Source organism: Manacus candei, unplaced genomic scaffold, assembly GCF_025592945.1.
Source record: "Manacus candei isolate 608988 ecotype Guabito, Panama unplaced genomic scaffold, ASM2559294v1 h1tg000018l, whole genome shotgun sequence".
NCBI classification, from domain to species: domain Eukaryota; kingdom Metazoa; phylum Chordata; class Aves; order Passeriformes; family Pipridae; genus Manacus; species Manacus candei.
The window spans coordinates 1,032,588-1,050,512 of NW_026138066.1; the positions used below are offsets into that span (position 1 = coordinate 1,032,588).

The 17,925-nt window shown below is 37.7% G+C and overlaps 1 protein-coding gene across 7 annotated transcripts in view; it reads right to left on the bottom strand.

The window, feature by feature from the left end:
- Window positions 1-17,925, bottom strand: part of CEP83 (centrosomal protein 83) — a 193,935-nt gene that overhangs the window by 7,533 nt on the left and 168,477 nt on the right. Inside the window, exons 1-12 of one of the 7 annotated variants that reach the window (XM_051784038.1) lie at window positions 17,318-17,378; window positions 15,692-15,761; window positions 11,218-11,376; window positions 10,701-10,851; window positions 9,436-9,528; window positions 9,006-9,137; window positions 6,339-6,590; window positions 5,485-5,616; window positions 2,939-3,053; window positions 1,340-1,484; window positions 1,056-1,205; window positions 311-386 (exon numbers count right to left, since the gene is read on the bottom strand). In XM_051784038.1, coding sequence (XP_051639998.1) covers window positions 311-386; window positions 1,056-1,205; window positions 1,340-1,484; window positions 2,939-3,053; window positions 5,485-5,616; window positions 6,339-6,590; window positions 9,006-9,137; window positions 9,436-9,528; window positions 10,701-10,851; window positions 11,218-11,366 — 1,395 coding nt within the window. In that variant the 5' untranslated portion in view covers window positions 11,367-11,376; window positions 15,692-15,761; window positions 17,318-17,378. Of the gene's footprint in view, window positions 1-310; window positions 387-1,055; window positions 1,206-1,339; window positions 1,485-2,927; window positions 3,054-5,484; window positions 5,617-6,338; window positions 6,591-9,005; window positions 9,138-9,435; window positions 9,531-10,700; window positions 10,852-11,217; window positions 11,377-15,691; window positions 15,762-16,707; window positions 17,204-17,317; window positions 17,379-17,925 lie in introns of those variants that run through there. The other 6 variants (XM_051784039.1, XM_051784040.1, XM_051784041.1 and 3 more) reach the window with 6 other exon arrangements.

Genomic DNA, 17,925 nt, shown 5'->3' on the forward strand with positions numbered 1-17,925 from the left:
CATGGAAACTGAATCTCCAGTTAAAATAGTGCATAACCATATTCAATATAGCAGTCTATAAACATTCAGCTTTGAAATCCCTGGTACCCACAAAACACATGAAGCAAAAAGCTGTAATTCATTTATAAAGGTCCAGGAAAACATAATTTATTTCTGAACACATCTCCTTTTAAATATCCACAGTACGCATTTTGTTCCTCAGGAAAAGAAAAAGCCTTAAAAATTCAATCTAGTCTTCAAACACAAGGACATGGTAACTACAGGAAAGAATGTACTTCTCTATAAGAATTACAATGCAATAAAACCTTACCTGTTTCTGATCAGTGCTTTCACGTTTCCATTCTTCCAGTTCTTTTCTCTGCATAGCTTGCTGTTGAATTTTTAATCTAAAATTGTGTAAGATAACCTTATTTTTATCTAATCAAAATACAGATGTCATAAATCGGTCTGACAAATAAATAGAATTATTTGAGAGGCTGAAAAATATTTAACTAAACAGTGATTAAAAATACTTTTTTATCAATTATTAGAATTTGCACAGGAGTAAAATACATTGATTTGTATGCTTTTGGAGTACGACTTTTGCTCATTTTATCATAACAACCTTCATACAAAACTACAGTAACCTAAGTTACCTCACGACCATAATAACCAACTGGAAGAGACATCATATTAGGGTCCCAGCTTGCCAGTTGCTGATATGGCGCCTTTGTGGAAAGAGAAATGGTTTATGCTAACACTGGATCTATGCCAGCAGCCAGCATGGAACCAGCTTTAACAAATATGTATTGCAAAGTTATGACTTGAAAATTTTCATTGAAATTATATAATTTTTAAAGGATTGGATGAAAAATTTTATTTTTTTAAACAGTTCATTTTTAATTCGGCTCTCTTTTTTACATAATGCAAAAGGTAATTCTGTTTAATCTGCTATAATGAACATTTCATAATGAAGATTTCTGTATCTATGAATAGTAGACTTTTATACTGCCTACTGTAAAGAAATTAAGGGGGGAAATGAGAAATTCGTGCTAAGATTAGAAAAGGCACACTACCTCAAACGCTGAAGTTCCTTTTTGCTAGATTCTTCTGCCATCTGTGCAGCACGTAGTTTCTCTTCATACTGATCCTTTTCAGACTGTCTCCAAGTATCTTCTTCCAGTTTCATCTTCTCTAGATGAGCTAATCTGTTCTCAAGTTCTAACCTACAATGTTATTCAACATGCACACAAGAATCATTACAAAATGCCAGAAGTGTTTACTTGTTGAGAGTGACATTTTTAAAAGTAACTCAAAACACTCTTCTTTTAGAAGTTGAGAAGTAAATCAACAAACATACTTTTCATTCTGTAAGGCTGCAATATTGTCAAAACCTTCCTCTTTGGCAGCTTGCACTTTACGAATTAGCTCCCGATCCTTTTCTACTAAAAGCACTTTATGACGTTTAACAGCTGCCTTAAGAATTTCCTTGTCGGACAGCAATCCTGCGTTATACATTAAAAAAAGTTAAAATGTCATTACTGATACAATCCAGGATTCAAATAACTTTATAACTTCATAAAAGGGAGCTAGAAATCACAATTCATAAGATAGAATGAACAGGGAAAGGGAAAAAACCAAAACACAAGAAAACCAGAAGAGATGTGGCTTTTCTCAGTGTAAGAGCAACATTTCAAAACTTTTGAAAAGTACTCTTTATACTGGAATCTCTGTCTATGGGAGTGTATTATTTGCATATACAAAAGTAATTAATCACTTAATATTATTACAGATTTAAACTCTAGAGCAATTTATACTAAGCAGTTGTTTCTGGATTTAAAAAAAGAAGTGTTCCACAATATGAAAAGGTCATGCAAGAAGATTTTCTTTTTCTGGAAAAGTTTACAGTAAACAGTAACTGGGTACCAGTGAAACCATAGTAACCAGGCTACAACAAATTTCACATTTTAATCCATTTATACTACCAAATGAGGCAATTCTGAAACTATGACACTATAGGCAGGAACAAATGATCCAAATTAAAATCTTGTGACTGAGACACCTGTGTTCACTGGCAAATAGGCCAATTTGCTCTAACAATGACACCTGGTTATTTAACTAATTCAGTGATGCAAATTGAATTCCACAGCAAGTTCAGGTTATCTTAAAACTTGTCTGTATTTAGTTTCATATTTCATAGGGCTCAACATTTTTAGTTTGCAATATACTGTAAGTACATTGTCAATTCAGAGAACACCACTTTCTTACAGTTGCTCTTAGCAAACTTACTATTAAAGCAAGTAAACACAAACAACTATTTCAGGAAGACAAAGGTACTGTTTTGGAGTTACAGCAAATCAGTGAGGACAGTTCTCTTTAAAGCTGTGTAGTGATTTAAATCATCAACACACAACTAGTTCTAGAAAGTTTTGGCCTTTTCACTCCAGAAAGCTATTTGAAGTTGCCAACATACTCAGCTGCATCAGGTAGCTTAGAACATTCCCTATTTCCTTCAAAGAACGAGCTAGAAATTGCATTTTGTTTCACATGGCAGTCTTACCAAATTGGTATCAATTCCATGGACACAGAATCAAAACCCAAACCAACCACTGAAGACCTATGGGACTTATAGTTTCAAGCCGAGTGTGAAAGACTCTAGAATTTAGCAATGATAGAAAAAATGACCACATGAAGCACATGATTTAAAACAGATTATACTCAAATTGTGACACAAATTCACTAATTTACATGAACACAAAATTGTTCTGTAACTGTTCTCAACCTCACAGAGCAAGTGAAACCACACAGTTACTTCAGATACAAAATGATTTGTCAGATCTATGACCCAGACCAGAAGCAGAAGGTGAAGACTGCTGGGGAGTTTTCAGAGGAAAAATAATTTTATTATTGTAACTAGAAGTTACAAAAGAAATAGTTAGAAAATAATTTCACACTTTACCATCCATTTCACTTTGAATCTTGTTTTTCTCCCTTTCTACCTCACTCTTTGTTCTTGTTGCCTCCAGTTTGACATTTGTTAATTCCAATTTATGTGAATGTTTAAGTTCTTCTACCTATGAATTAGAAAAAAAACACCACCAAATCAACTATATTAAATTTATATATATTTACTTCCCTTCTGATGAAAGATCCCTCAGAGTCAAACTAAAATAATCTCCATAAGTAAAACAAAAGAGTGATATCCAAACCCCGATTATCAATTGCTCCCCTAAGTAATTTCAATTTGGTGACTATTTATAGTCCCCCTGACCTCCCAGAGTGCTACACTACATTCTCAAAATCCAGGTCTTCATAGTTTTAAAGTGCATTTTAAATCACATACTTCTCTGTAGACACATCAAATGCCTCATAAAAGCAGGAGCTTTAAGAACATCAAATCAAAGAAAATTAGTGCTTGCATGGAAAATTTCTATAGTTTAGGCATTGGTACACAGTAATTACATGGTCAATGAGAATTAAATATCTAGAGGAAAGGACTTATAATGAAAATCCATTCACAATGACAAATGTAATTACAACCTGCTAGCATATACAAGTGGCAAAAGGTTAAGAATGACACAGTACCTTATTAAGTAACTACACGGTGGATTTGGTTGCTCAAATACTAAGCTGAGAACATTTCAGGGCAACTTGCAAAGATTTAAGGTGGCATTTTTAAGGCACAAAACCCGGGAGACAAACGCGTGCACCTGTGCTCAGGAATAAGTTTGGGGGGGTGCAGAAGTGGGTGGAGGTTACTCTAGAAATTAGTTTCTACTTTCCTCCCTTCAAGAAACACCACTGAACATTTTATTTTGCCCTAATTCTGGAGGTGAGCAGAGAAGACCAGTTGATACAAAAAGAAAAGACTGTAACAATCTTCTACATATTCTGATAGATGATTGAAAAATGTTTAACTAAAGTTTTCCCCTCCTATTTAGTATTCGTGTGGGACAAGTATGACACATTAGATAGAGAGGCTTTAAATAGTGGTACAGCTATAGCCTATTCTCATGGCAAATTAGAACTTTTTTTTTAATTAAAGACCAAAATTAAACACTTAGCACTCATAAATGTGCACTGTAAAGCCTGTTTTGAATTAAATCTGAGATTGTTAAAGAACAACTATGGTTGAAGTTAAAATTTTCTTCCTGTATTCTATCTTTCTTAATTATATTATGATAAAATTAACTACCATACCATACAAAGTGCATGTTAGTGTTTGGAAAGTATATTCAGAAAATCAGGATAGCCTTAAGTCAACAGAGAACGTAAAATGATCCTGTATTCAGCCAGATATACAAGCTCAAAGTTAGTTAGTGGCTTTACAGTTACTTCAGAACTACCTAAAGCCTCTCCAGAAAGGTAAGAAAATACAGGGGATTCAACTTGTTACCAGGAACTGACAGATGTGATAAAAAATTATTACCAAATATTCTCTCAGAAAGGAGGGAACAAGGGACAGAAGAAAGCTTGTATTTACCCAGGTAACTACTTCAGTAGGTCTAGTATCCTGACTCAAATTTACATAGAGCAACGTAAGTATTGTACAGCACTTGAAGGTCAAAAGGTTTACCAGTGTTTTTACTTTCCTTGTTTGAATTATTCAAACAGTCACATGTAAAACTGCATAAAGGATCTGTCTGTGTAACTGAGGAGTCACTGCAACCAGATAAAACCCTCAATGTGGCATCCACACTAACCAAATTATGCTGAAATATTAAACAGTGATGTCAGGTTTCTTAAGCAGTTTCAGGTTTTCCCTAAACTTGAAGCCTTCTGATCTTTTTTTTTTCCAAAGTATTTTTCTAGAAATTTCTCTCAGATCTCAAAAAAAAAAAGGGAAAAGGAAAAGCATACAATCATAGAACCAAACCTCTAAGATCTGATGTCAACCCAACAACTAAGTTACTCAAATATGTTGTAAGACAATGGTCTACTTAAAATGGTATGATGTAATCCTGTATTAAAATGTTTCTCTACAAGCTGTGCTGGCACAAGCCCAACAAAAAGGCTATGCTAATGTGACTACCCTGCTTCTAATATAACCTAAATCTCCACAAGTAATTCCAATGCTTGCTTCCTGTACCTAACATAGCCCATTCAGAGAATACTTTTTAAGATCTCCAGAAGCTCCATTAAAAAAAAAAGGGGGGGGAATTCAATTTAAAGCTCTAATGGCTGGCTGTTTTCATAAGCACTAAAAACATGAAAATAAAGACCTCTCTTCAAGTCCTGTTCTGTTTAGGAAAAGTAGGGAAAGGACCTAGAAAATGAAATAAAAAGAACATAACCTTAATCTTTAGAGATAGTTTTATGTATGATGTTTCTCCTGTAAAGTCACACATTCTATATCTTCCAACTGAAACTGAGGGGAAAATTCCAAACCTATTTTAAGTCACAGCAGAAGACATTTTTACTTTATTCTTAGTGTAAAATATAAACAGAAAAACTTAAACATAACAGGATAGGAAAAATTATTTCAGATACCATAAAAGTACTTACTTTAGCAGCTAAGGAACTGACTTCTCGTTCACATTTGTTAAGTTTGCTAGTTAAGACAATGTTCTGCTCATTACTCGTCTGCAGTTCTTTCTCAATTCGATCGACCTGCAGTTCAGCAGACTTCTTTTCTGCCTTGAATGAAGGAGGTATTTGTAAGATTTTTGGAGCAGGGTTACAGCACTGATAGTAGTAAAAAGTAAACCATCTATCTGTATCCTGCAACTGTGCAAGAAAGCTAGAGGAAAAGACTCACTACCAAGAGAGAGAGCAAGAACTGACGGGAGCACTGAGGACCATAGATGAGGAATACAGTGGAATCCTGGGAAGTGTACAACAGGCCAGCAATAACAAAGTTTCTTTAAGGGAGAGCAACAGCCAAGAACTAAACAATTGCAGTAATGTGTTGGAGAAAGAAGAGGCACGGGCAAACAAGATGACAGATGAGGAAAGGATTAAAGAAATAGAGGAGCATCATGTAACATTTTTGAAAAGAATAAAACATTTACTCTAGAAGATTATTAACATATTGCCATTGGTTTCTAAATTCAGCCAACTGGCAAGTGCTGACATGATCATCTTACTGACTGCAAATGTGGATATCACTTGCATGTTTAGAAAGGAGATAATTCAACAGAATCTCTCAGTTGAAAGATTTCCAAAGTTGAACTGGTAGTACATGACTCCCAATACTCCCAATATATTTATAAATTGATTTTAAATCTGAAATGTATGAATTCAAATTATGGAGTCAATGGCAAAATGATCCATGACTTCAGTGACAGTTCTATCAGGCCAAATGTTATTCTCACTACATTCTACAAGGGGGCAAAATAATAATAAAAAAGAAATCTTACCTCTAGACATCGCATTGCAGCCTGCATGTCAGCTATCTGTCGTGCTTGTACTCTTTGAACACTTTCTGCTTGCACACCACAATTGTGTCTTTCTGCTCTTAGTTCTTCTACTTCTGCTTCTAAGGCTTTTAATTTCTGACACAGTTGTGCCTTTTCTCTAGAGAGTGCCTCCACACGTTTACTGTCCTTTGTGGGATCAATACTAAGCAGCTGATTATGGAGTTCTTCTTTATCTTTATCCAGTCTTGCAATCTGAGAGTTGTTAATCAGAAAAATAAAGCTTTTACATTGGTTAAGTGTCAGGCAGCAACAAGTACAGCAGTTGACAATTCAGAAAAGAGCAGCAGTGGACATTTAAAATATTAAGAAATTACATTAGTGTTTGCTTTCTTGCTTAGAGTAGGAAAATAAAGCAAGACCATCTGATTCTGTAACTAGTGGGTTCTTTTTGAGATCACTAGAGAGTCCAATGTTGACTGATGTCCTCATTACGGCACTGGATGATGGGATGGAGGCAGTGTCAGCAAGCTTGTGTGTGGCACCAAACGGGGGGAAATGGTCCACACACTAGAAGGCAGAACTGCTGTTCAGAGGAATATGGACAGGCTGAAGGAGTGGAATGGACCAGACCCTCTTCAACAAAATGAGAAAGTCATGCATCTGAGATGGAGTAACCCAGTGCAACTACACAGATTGAGTGCAACTGTCTAGGAAGCAGTTCCATTGAAAAGGATCTGGGGGTCCTAGTGGACAACAAGCTGAACATTAGTCATCAGAGTACCCTTGCAGCAAAGATGACCAATTGAATCCTGGCAGATTGGCAGAGGGATAGCTAGCAGATCCAGGGAAGTGATTCTTTGTCCCTCTCCCAGTCCTGGTAAGACTGCATCTGGAGTTAGCATCAAGTACATGAAGAAAGCGACAAACTGAATCAAGTCCAGTGGCCTCTAAGATGGTCAGGGTGTTGGGGAACATGACATATAAAGACAGGCTGAGAGAACTATGCCTCTTCAGCTTGGAGGAGATGCATAGAAAGAGAGGCAACAGGTACAGGCTGGAACATGTGAAATGCCAATTAGGTATTAACAAAAAAGTTTACCATGAAGATGGTTAAATACCAAAATAGTTTGGCCAGAAAAATTGTGAAATCTCCATCCTTGCAGATGTTCAAGACTTGACTGGACATGGCCCTAAGCAACTTTTCTCATTACATTTCAATATTTTAAGCAGGATTTTGGACTAGAAAGAAGTCTATTTCAACTTATATTATGATTCCACCATTTTATAACTACAACAGAACTCAAATCTGCTAATAACTCAAGATAGGCAACATGATTGGGCCCTGTCAGACAATAAAGCACAAAAAAAAAATCTTTCTGTACAAACGATACAAACTAATCTGGAGAAAGTAACTAACAAAAATATAAAATATAAAGATTGTTGTATTTCAAAATTAGTTACATGGACTGAATGCAATACTGGGGGCAAAAGAGTATGAAGTAAGGTATGTAAGAGGAGATATCTGGAGACTAGTCCAAACTCTGATCTGCAACAGTCCCTTTAGAAGTCGCACCAGCATCCTCTAAGCAGCAAAGCCGATTTCTGCAGCAAAAGCCCTCCAAATGCCTTCTGTGAGGAGATTCAAAGACTTATTGCATGATATGCCCAAGCCATCATTTAAGAATGAGAATGTTTTTATAGCCTCCTTGTGCTAAATGACATGGAAGGTTAAAAAGGCTTGGAGAGAAACCAGACCACACTGTGCCCTGGGCTCGAGGTAGTTTTGTTCTGTGTAAGTGTGCTAATTAGCTGCAGTACTAGCACAACCTCAAGAAGCCCATGAGAGAGGTAGGCTGCAAAGCAGCATGTGGGGTTAGCTCCAGGAAGGACAACTGTTTTGTTTTTAATGCATTGCATTTGCAAACCGGGATTGAATTTGAAAGCGATGATTGCTTTGATTTGTGTCTGATGTTTGGAGTAATACATTCAAATCTGGCATCTTAGAATATATGCTCCCAGACAAATACTTAGATGAATATGCAAATGACATATGCAACACTCATTTACACTGCTGGATATATTTAAAACATAAATATGCTGGCAATTTATTTAGCTACATACACTTTTGAGAGTCCAATTCTGAAACAAATGAATGAATGGTTTATTCAAGAGTTAATACAACTGAAATAAAGCTACCAAAGTTTTCAGTATCCTTCTGATTATCACTGTCATGATCTAAACCTAGGATCATAACAGGTACGTGGCAAAATGTACCCTTATCTGTTATCGACAATATCTTCCTGGATTAGGTGTCACATAAGTAATTTAAAATCCAACCTTACATTGGTTCCCCAGATAACTCATTAATTTCAAATTCCAACACAAAGGAGATTAAAAAAAGCATTAAGCAAACCTACTGGCTGTCATTTACCAGAAGGCAAGTTATTCTTACTTTTAATAGCACAAATGAAACTGCAACACGTAACCGAACAAACCTACAGAGGCAGCTTTAGACCAAGTCATAGAAGTGTTTTGTGAATGAAGAGAATGGAAACAAACACTATGAAATGGTGTCAAACTGACAACTCTTCAAGTACCATCAGTTCCATAATGTTCAAGAAGCTTTGTCATCAGTTTCTTTCCATACTACTGTAATGTTCTATGTACCTCAGCCTCATATTTTATTTTCTTCTGTTCTAAAGTACGTGCATGTTCTTCCTGTTGATGTTCAAATTCTGATTTCAGAAAAGTATGTTCGTAACGAAGTTTGTTATATAGTGTTCTGTATTTTTCCACTTCCTAAGTAAGACAAAAAAAATTTAAAAAAAATCAAATTTTCAGATTTACTTCCTTGAAATGTCCATGCAATGTTTCTATCACTTCATAAGTTATATTTGATTAACAGAATGCCTCCTTCTCCCTCTTCCACAATTTCAGCCTTCCCTGCCTGGGACAACAGCACCAGACAAAGAATGGCATACTTGCACCCCTTCCAGTTTTAATTTTCTAAGGTTTTAGGAACAACTATAAAGTGGTGATCACTACTCTAAATGAAATAGAACTCCAGTACTTACTACTTGAATTTTCTACTACTTACACCTTCTAGCTTCTGATAACGTTCTCTCATAGGAGATTCCAATTCCTCCTGTATTTTTGCTTTTAACAGTTCTAATTTTTGAGGAGTTAGCACCTTAAAACAGAGAAGTATCATAAATAACTAGTCATGTTCATTTATTTACACTGTGATAGGACAAGCAGCAAGGAATAAAGTATTTCAAACATGATTTTAGGAATTCTGGTTAATTTTCTATGTTTTTCTACGGAAATTTCAATAGTACCTACAGAAGCAAAAAAATATACTAGTGAACTAAAAATATTCTGGGAAGGTAACAGAAGCATTTAAAATGTCAGTGTTTATTGGTAGAAGCAATACAAATGTCAAGCTGAATTGTCAAGAGATTTATCTCCTTTGAGGGGGAAGCAGGGGAAGGAAAAGTGGTCTCACATAAAAGATAAAGAATTAGCATCTGGAAAAACTTAAACAGCAAGTGAACCAACCCCAAAAAATCAAAATGAGCAATACCAAACCAACTATTTGTAAAACTTATTAAATATGTGTTCTCCAACAGATACATGGGTACTAGTTTGAATGAAAAGAACATCAGGAAAGATTCCCTGCCTTAAGCTCCATGCTGTATGGTATTTTTGTTAAAATTACTTGGGTGTGGTTCATACAGCAAACTATCTACCAAGAAGCAGTGCTTAATAAAAAGACATTTCATCCATAATCTGTGACATATTCTAATTTATTCTACTTTTCTTTCACTTATCTGTACCCTTAAGTCTCTGAAAACTAGTTCTACTTATGGTACTGAGGCACATCTCCTCCATTCAGAGTCTGGGATCCTACAATGTCCTACATTATTTTAAGGAAACAAGCAGTTACCTATAAAGTGTCATCCAAGTTGTCTTAAATATTGAGGGGGTTTTGTTTGGTTTGGTTTTTTTTAAGAAATAGAAAGAAAGAAGAAAGCTGTCATAATGAAGAGAAACAAATATCTATTTTTCCAGGTTTAGGCACCTAAGTTACCCTCCAAGGCAGATGATTTTCTCCTTAACAGGAGAGCAAGCACGGAGATTGAGAGTCTTACACAGCACCTAACAACAGGATTTGAAAGATTCAGTTAAACAAGAAAACAATAATTTCAACACACTAAAGAAGAACCACTCGTGTTGGGTGAATTTCAAGGCACCTGAAATACATCCAAACTGGGTATATACATGTTACACAAACAAGAAAATATGCATGGCCCTATTACAGGATAAAAATACATATTATGTCCTTCCAGTAAATTATCTCACCTGTATCTTCAGTTTTTCCAGCTCTTGCGATTTACCCAGCAACTGCTCTTGATATTCAGTGACAAGCTGCTGAACTTTGTCATTTGCAGCCTGTTTTTCATCTAATAACTGCTTTATTTCATCTTGTGATTTGGTATAATCGCCCTGTAATCTGAAATAAAATACACATTTACTTTATATTTACCTTCTAAAATTAGACCTTAAAACTCAAAACCTCACATGCAGAAGCAAACACACAAACACCAAATAAGAACTAAGCTACAAATATCCTCTTCCTGTAATATACTGAATAGTTATCCCATATTTACATGCATAAAAAGTATTCCCAAAACATAATCTGCAATGTCTAAAGTTACTTAAGGTATTTTGAATTGTCAGTTTTCTAATATGAACAACAGTCAAATCTGTCACTAGATACAGAAATAGCTAACATACAACACATACAAATAAATCCCTTCCAACATTTAGCTTCACATTTTAATAGTTTAGATGAAGAAACTTGTTTAAACTGATGTACCTTTGATGTTCTGCCTTTAAAATTTGATAATTTGCTTTATGGCGTTCGCTTCGCATTTTTTCATCTATCAGAAGTTTTAGTAATTCTCCTGGATTATCTGGATCATCATTTCCAATCACAGGAGGAAGGAGGCTGCCCAAACCATCCATTTTATGATGACTGTTCACAATGAGTATGGAGAAGACAAGATTAAAATTAATGTATAACTAATCTACAACACAATCCACTCTTTCTCCTGACATCTCAGAAAATCAAGACCCCTGAACAAATACAAAGGTACGTACTTAGCATTCAAGTACATTCACAGTTCAAAGGTTTCACACACTGCTTTTGCTTTAAGTACAGAAGAATCCTCGTTCTGCCATAACTCAGGTTAGAAACCTTTACTGAAAGTGCAGCTCTTGCCTGCTCATTCTGCCTTCCCTGAGAAGTAACAGTCCTTCCAGGGCACAGAATAAACTTAAACACAGAGATCATTTGAGTCAATACAAAACAAGCACAAGCGCTTCTATCTGACAGATTACATGAAATGGTATTTCTACTTATACTATACACTGAGACTCCAACTATGATGCTAGTAATGCCCTAATTATGCCTTGTTAGTCAGAGTTCAAGCAGAGGCCACAGACATCAGGCACATACAGCTTTTCCTACTACTTATCAAAGTCAAAGTTGTCACATCCTAATAGGTTGTACTCCTCCATACACCATCCTTTCTGCAGGAAGAAGAGCAGATAATTCTCTCTGCTGAATTCCTATGAAGCCCTCTCTGGAGAAGAGTTAAGGTTTCAGGGACAGCCTGGGAGACACCTGCCTGCAGTTCAGTCCTGAAATATCTCATTGCTATATGTCACTTTCTCATTTTCAGTTTATCTTGTGGTTTCTTGTGACCTTTCCAGAAAGTAATTTCTGAAACATGACAATATCAGATTGGTGTGAGGAATGCTGCAAATCGACAGTTGCTGAGGAATGAGGAAGTATCCTAATATACCTCATTAGTGCCTTTTGATGTTAGAAGCAATGCGTATTAATGTGAACATTACTGACACTTCCACAGGATCTGGGGGAGGGAGGACTGTAACTGAATTTTAGGGAAGTTACAAAGCCTTGAAACCAACTACTCTGCCATTTTAGCTTTTCCCATAGCCGACTGATGCCTAAAAACTCCACGGCAGCAGTGTACAGAGTGTAACTTTGAACAAAATAAAACTCAAACGGAAACTATGTTAAAACTCTGGCATCGCTGCAATACCTCACCTTCTTTATAGGCACAGTTGAATTTTCTACGATTCCACTCTTCAAATCTTTCATGGATCTATACCTTAAACACTTAAAATTTGATTTTATAAACCCCTGAACTCTAAGCAAGATGAAAATCTATCTTCCATATGGAAAAATAAACATCACATGTCAGTGCCCATTCCACTAAAAGACATGATAATGTCAAGGAAGTCTTATATTTAAAATTTCTTTCCCATTTTTCCTTCCTCCATCACTAAGATTAGAAAAGCTCAGAAGAAAATCTACCACTTGGAACACTAGTATAGGCAAAGCAAGACAAGCAACTTTGTATTCTGCTTTACCCAAATTTGCTGAGATAATGAAAAGGAAGAAATCAGAATAGAGGAAGAAATCAGAATAAAGAACAGTATCCTCCATGACTGTCCTATATGCACAACCAACTTCAAACATTAATGACATAAGTTCTGAAGAACCTCCTAATCAATCCAGTCTCTATTTTTCCTTCCTGAATTTTGTTGGTTGTTTAGAACTAAGGACAACAGCAATTTCCAAACTCGAGATAAAGATGTTTTCAATTGTTAAACCAACAGCTGTATGAGGAGAACTGGACAGTGATGCAAAGGACAACAAATCACACGAGAGGACAGAAAGTTATCATACACAGAGGAAACCCAAGGCAGCATGTCCCTAAGAATTTCTAAGCACATCAACATAGTTAACATTATCACTGTTAAAACAAACCAAAAAATAACAACAAAAAACCTAAACAACATCCAGGTAATAATACTTGTCTCTCTCTCAAATCATAAGCTAGAGATAATAAATGTAACTATCAAACTGTAAGCCAAAGCTCAGAATTAGGAACACAGAACTTAAAGTCAGGTCTGAATCCTGACACTTACTTGAGTAAGAAGTATTTCTGAAGTGGTATAACAGATCTAAAGTCAAAGACACTAAAAAAATCCTACATTTTCTGAGGGCATGTCAGCCAAAAGATAAACGGAAATGCAACCTTCTGTACGCAATTCCAAGCAGGTGAGAGGTACCTTTTCTCCTCACAGCTTTTGCCTCTATCAAAAAGTGCACAAATTACAAAGCAAGACACACACCTGGCCACGTGTTCATATGCACGAACATTTCATGAAAAAAGGAGACGAGAGAGGGAGATAATTGTAGTCTGCAAAATAATGGTTTCAGACTGCAAAAGCCTAAGCTGTATGTATTTAAGGAAACAAAACTATTCTGGCTTTCAGGGACATCTAGTGGCAAGTTTCATGACCTACATTCCTGGTGACAACTGTGAAAAAGCAGAGATTTCATCACTTCATGAGAGGTCTTTCCTCGAAATCACTGATAGCAACTTGTAACATTTAACCTATTCACAATCTTACAAATAAAAAAGTTTTTTCATTTGTTTGGTTTGGGATTTTTTTTCCCAAATAATAAAATAATTTCTGGCAGTGAACTGTCAATAGACCCACCATTTGGGTCTACAAATATTGTAAGCAGATCACCAATAAGAATTTCTGCTGCACTAATTGCTTACAGTACTTGTTCACAGTCAGTGAACAGACCTTAAATAATCTTCAAAATTACACAAAACTGCACCCATAATCTTTGAGAAATCCTTTAAACAAACACTGTTATCATTTCTTCCTCTCCTGGAGATCTGTTCAAGTAGAGAACCATAAAACATCTTTAAAGAAACTAAAATCACATCATATATAAAGTTAATTCTACACCTACATATTTGCCAAATATTATCACACTACTGAACTTTTAACAGTTGCCCTGAACTCATACTATGAAACCTTACCATCATTTTCCACAGGTATACATATAAAGGTATTGGTGGAGAATCCTGAAAGCTAGGAAATGCACACTCTGTAGGTAAAATAGCATACTTATCGTAGAACAGGTAAGTGAAGTAACTCAATTACACTTCCAAGAATCACCTTTGTTTTGCCTTTCTTCTCCAATTATTTATTTTCATACAGAGAGAAACATTGCTGAATAACCTACTTCACATCTCTCCTCTTTATATCTACACATCATGAAAGGGCTTTTCTTCTTTTACAAGATTTTTCAGCTTTTTTGTTTTAACTTTTTGTTTGCTACAAGCTCTTAAAATAGTGAGAATACTTGCATTTAGAGAAAAATATTATGATATCAATATAATTTTATTTCTTTATATTAATTTTTTATGGTATTTTGTTTACAACAACAAGGTTTCCTTCTCACTTACCTTGCATAACTAAATGACATGACTGCAGCATGTATTTCACCTGAGTGCCATACATATCTCACTCATGGCTCTCCTTTCCACACCACAGCTACACTTATATTTATCATGTTGAACACTATTCTGCAGTTAGATGATACGATGAATATAATTTTGCAACTACTGATGAAAAACTAACAGTATTAGCCTTGTGCCATGTTTTGTTCAAGCACTAAAATTTTTAGTAAAATCTGTGAAAATCAAAGAGCTGTTTCACACAATGTATGGTCTAATCTCTCTGCCTGCTTCTGTCAGAACCTCAGATCTCTTTATATGCTCTTTCTTTTTCTGTAATAAAATCAGCCAAGGTCTTGTGAAGCAATAAACTATTTACCTGAAAGAGTGAGACACTCAAAGAAAGCACAGCCTCAGAAAGCTACTTCAAACACCACCCCCTTCTCATTCCTGCTCAAGAGTCTACAGTAAGACTAGATAATGAACTCATGAAAAAATGTAATCCGACGCCAGAGCTCATTGTCACCGGGAATGGGAGGTTCCACTCCTCATTTCTTTATCCCCATTCCTACACTTGTCCTTCATCAGACCCTTCCATGAACTGTTTTAACTCAAGAGGCCAACACACTCAAAGAAGGAGACAACAGTCAATAGTTTTTCTGTGAGGTCAGCAAGTCACACAAGCTCATGGAAAAATCCAGCAAGCTACATCATCAGTGAAAGTAGGCAGCTGGTACTGGCTAGGGGAAAGGAACAAAGAGCCCAGTAAACAGACAGGAGGAGGAGCAAGCCTTTCTCCCCACGAGCTCAGATGTTCACAAAGTCACAGCCTTAGACTAGATATCCAGATTTTAGACATTTAAAGTTAAGTGAAACAAATCCTATCTTAAACAACTATGCAACCCACTCATGAGAGATCAGATTTCCCATGAATATCAAGCGTATAAAAAAAATCCCTCCCCAATTATATATAATTTGAGAAATATTATATCTTACCTTGTATTACTTTAACAATCCATATTCTACTAATTCATCATCAGCAACTTGGAGTAGCCAAAGCAATCACCTCAAGAAAGATATACATATATATATATATGGAGGTAAAAACATCAATGAGAAACACGAAAACCTTCTTTATAGAAAATTTCATAACCTAGACATTGCTCAGATACGACTGTAGAGAATCCAGAGAAAAATAAACACTTAACACCTTGGCATACCAAAGTGAAGAACTTTTGGGGAACATCTGTATGACTTCTACATTACAGAACACATCAATCCCATGCAAACTACTATCACTCCCTCCACAACACTGTTCAAGGTATAAATTTCAACAACAATTTATCATACATTATTTCAGTGTCCATTCCCATACATGGTACCACCCTCTCAGTTTCTGTCTTATTCTACAGAAAGATTACTTGTTAGGTGAAAAACAATGAAAAAGGTTGTCTCTTAACTCAGGGTTAAAATTTGTGCTTTAGCCACATACACTACCAAGTCAGACTCGGTAGTTTGACAGCAGCTTCACTGATCAAAGTGAAATGTTGTGAGTTACAGCTCGTAAATCTAGCTGTACTCAAGAGCAGCCAGTCTACACATGCTATGTATGTTTTCTACTGTTTTCTCATGAAAAGAAACCTTCAGATACAAATGAGAAACTTTTGGTCACTATAATCTCATTCAAAGTTCTAGTCGGGCACAGAGACAGCTGCTTTTTGCAAATATTTCAATAGTCCACAACCAAAACTCTTCTGAAAAATCAGTTCCCTTTCATATTGGCTTAAAAATCGAGATGTGCAGGCAGGGCACAGGTTCCATGTTAGTGTATGTATACCACTCCTCCTGTAGGCAGAAACATGATTATATACACCCTACAGTATGTGGATGAAGATCGTGTGAGAGGCCAAGTGAGTCGCTTAAGTCACCATGATCTTTTTACTGGTAATTTTCCGGACTCATGGACATAGGAGCTCGGCCAGAGGTACAACGGTAACAGGGGTGCCACACACCAGGAAAAATAATCATTACGCTCCAACCGCCCGTGGCTGAGGATCGCTGGTGGAAACGAAAGTAGGCAAACGCAAAGACTGGAAAGCCTGGCAGCGACCGGGCTCTGAACTATGCTCCGGGCTTGCGCCGGGCGACTCCGAACCTCCCGGCCCACGGCCAGCCCGCAGAGGCCGCAGCAGGCTGCTCCCAGCAGCCGGAACAGCAGGCACAGGCGAGGGCGCTCTGGGACGGGCTGGGATCGGCTCCGGCTGCGCCGCGACCAACGGCCGGGGAGGAGCGCGGGGCCGGGGCAGAGGCCGAAGGGCCTCCCTTCGCCGCGAGGGAAAGCTCCGGGCACGCAGAAGGGCCTCGGTCAGCCCGGCGCACCCTCACAGCCCGGCCTCACTCCCACAGCCCGGTCGCCTTCTCACAGCCGAGCTCCACTCCCACAGCCCGATTCCCCGTTCACAGCCCGGCCGCCCTCTCAGACCCCGGTCCCCCGTTCACTTCCCGGGCCGCCCCCCCGCCCAAGTCACACGCCGACTCCTCCGGCGATGCCCCCGACCCCCCTCACACCCCGCCGGGTGGGGCCGCTGCCGGCCCGAGCGATTTAAAAATGGCGCCTCTCACCTCCCGCCCGCGCCGTCGCCCTCCGGGGGCCCGCGGGGCGCGGGGCACCCTGGGAGCGTTGCCGGGGAGACGGGTCATGGCGGGCTGGGCCCTCACAGCGCGGGGAGTGCTGAGGCGCTCCGCGGGCGCTGGTTTCTGTCGGAAAGCGGCTGCTACGAGCGGCTGATATACTCTAAACACGATCTGCTCGTAGACATCCTCAATTTCGCTCTAAAGTCTGTGCGAAGCAGGAGGTTGAACGTCCAGATCGGTGTTGACGTTCCCCTGATAAAGTTAACAATGCTTTAATAAGAATTAAAATTGCTTTCAATTAGTATATTGGAAGGTGGGTATTGCTGATGACACACACACATCCCCAAGGAAGAAGTGGGGGAAAAAAAAAAAAAACAACCAACCCCCAAATGTCATGTTTGCCAGCAATTGGAGATTACAGCTGCAGTCAGCTCCCCCAGGGGTGGTTGTAAGCTCCGTTAATAAAGTGCCTAAAACACATTACAGTCACTTCCACAGCTACAATGGCAAGAGTTCAGTGCTTGCTTCACTGTTAGCCTGACTGTGCAGACTGATGTCGCTGTGCCATTTCATGTGTATATCATGTTTGTTGCCAT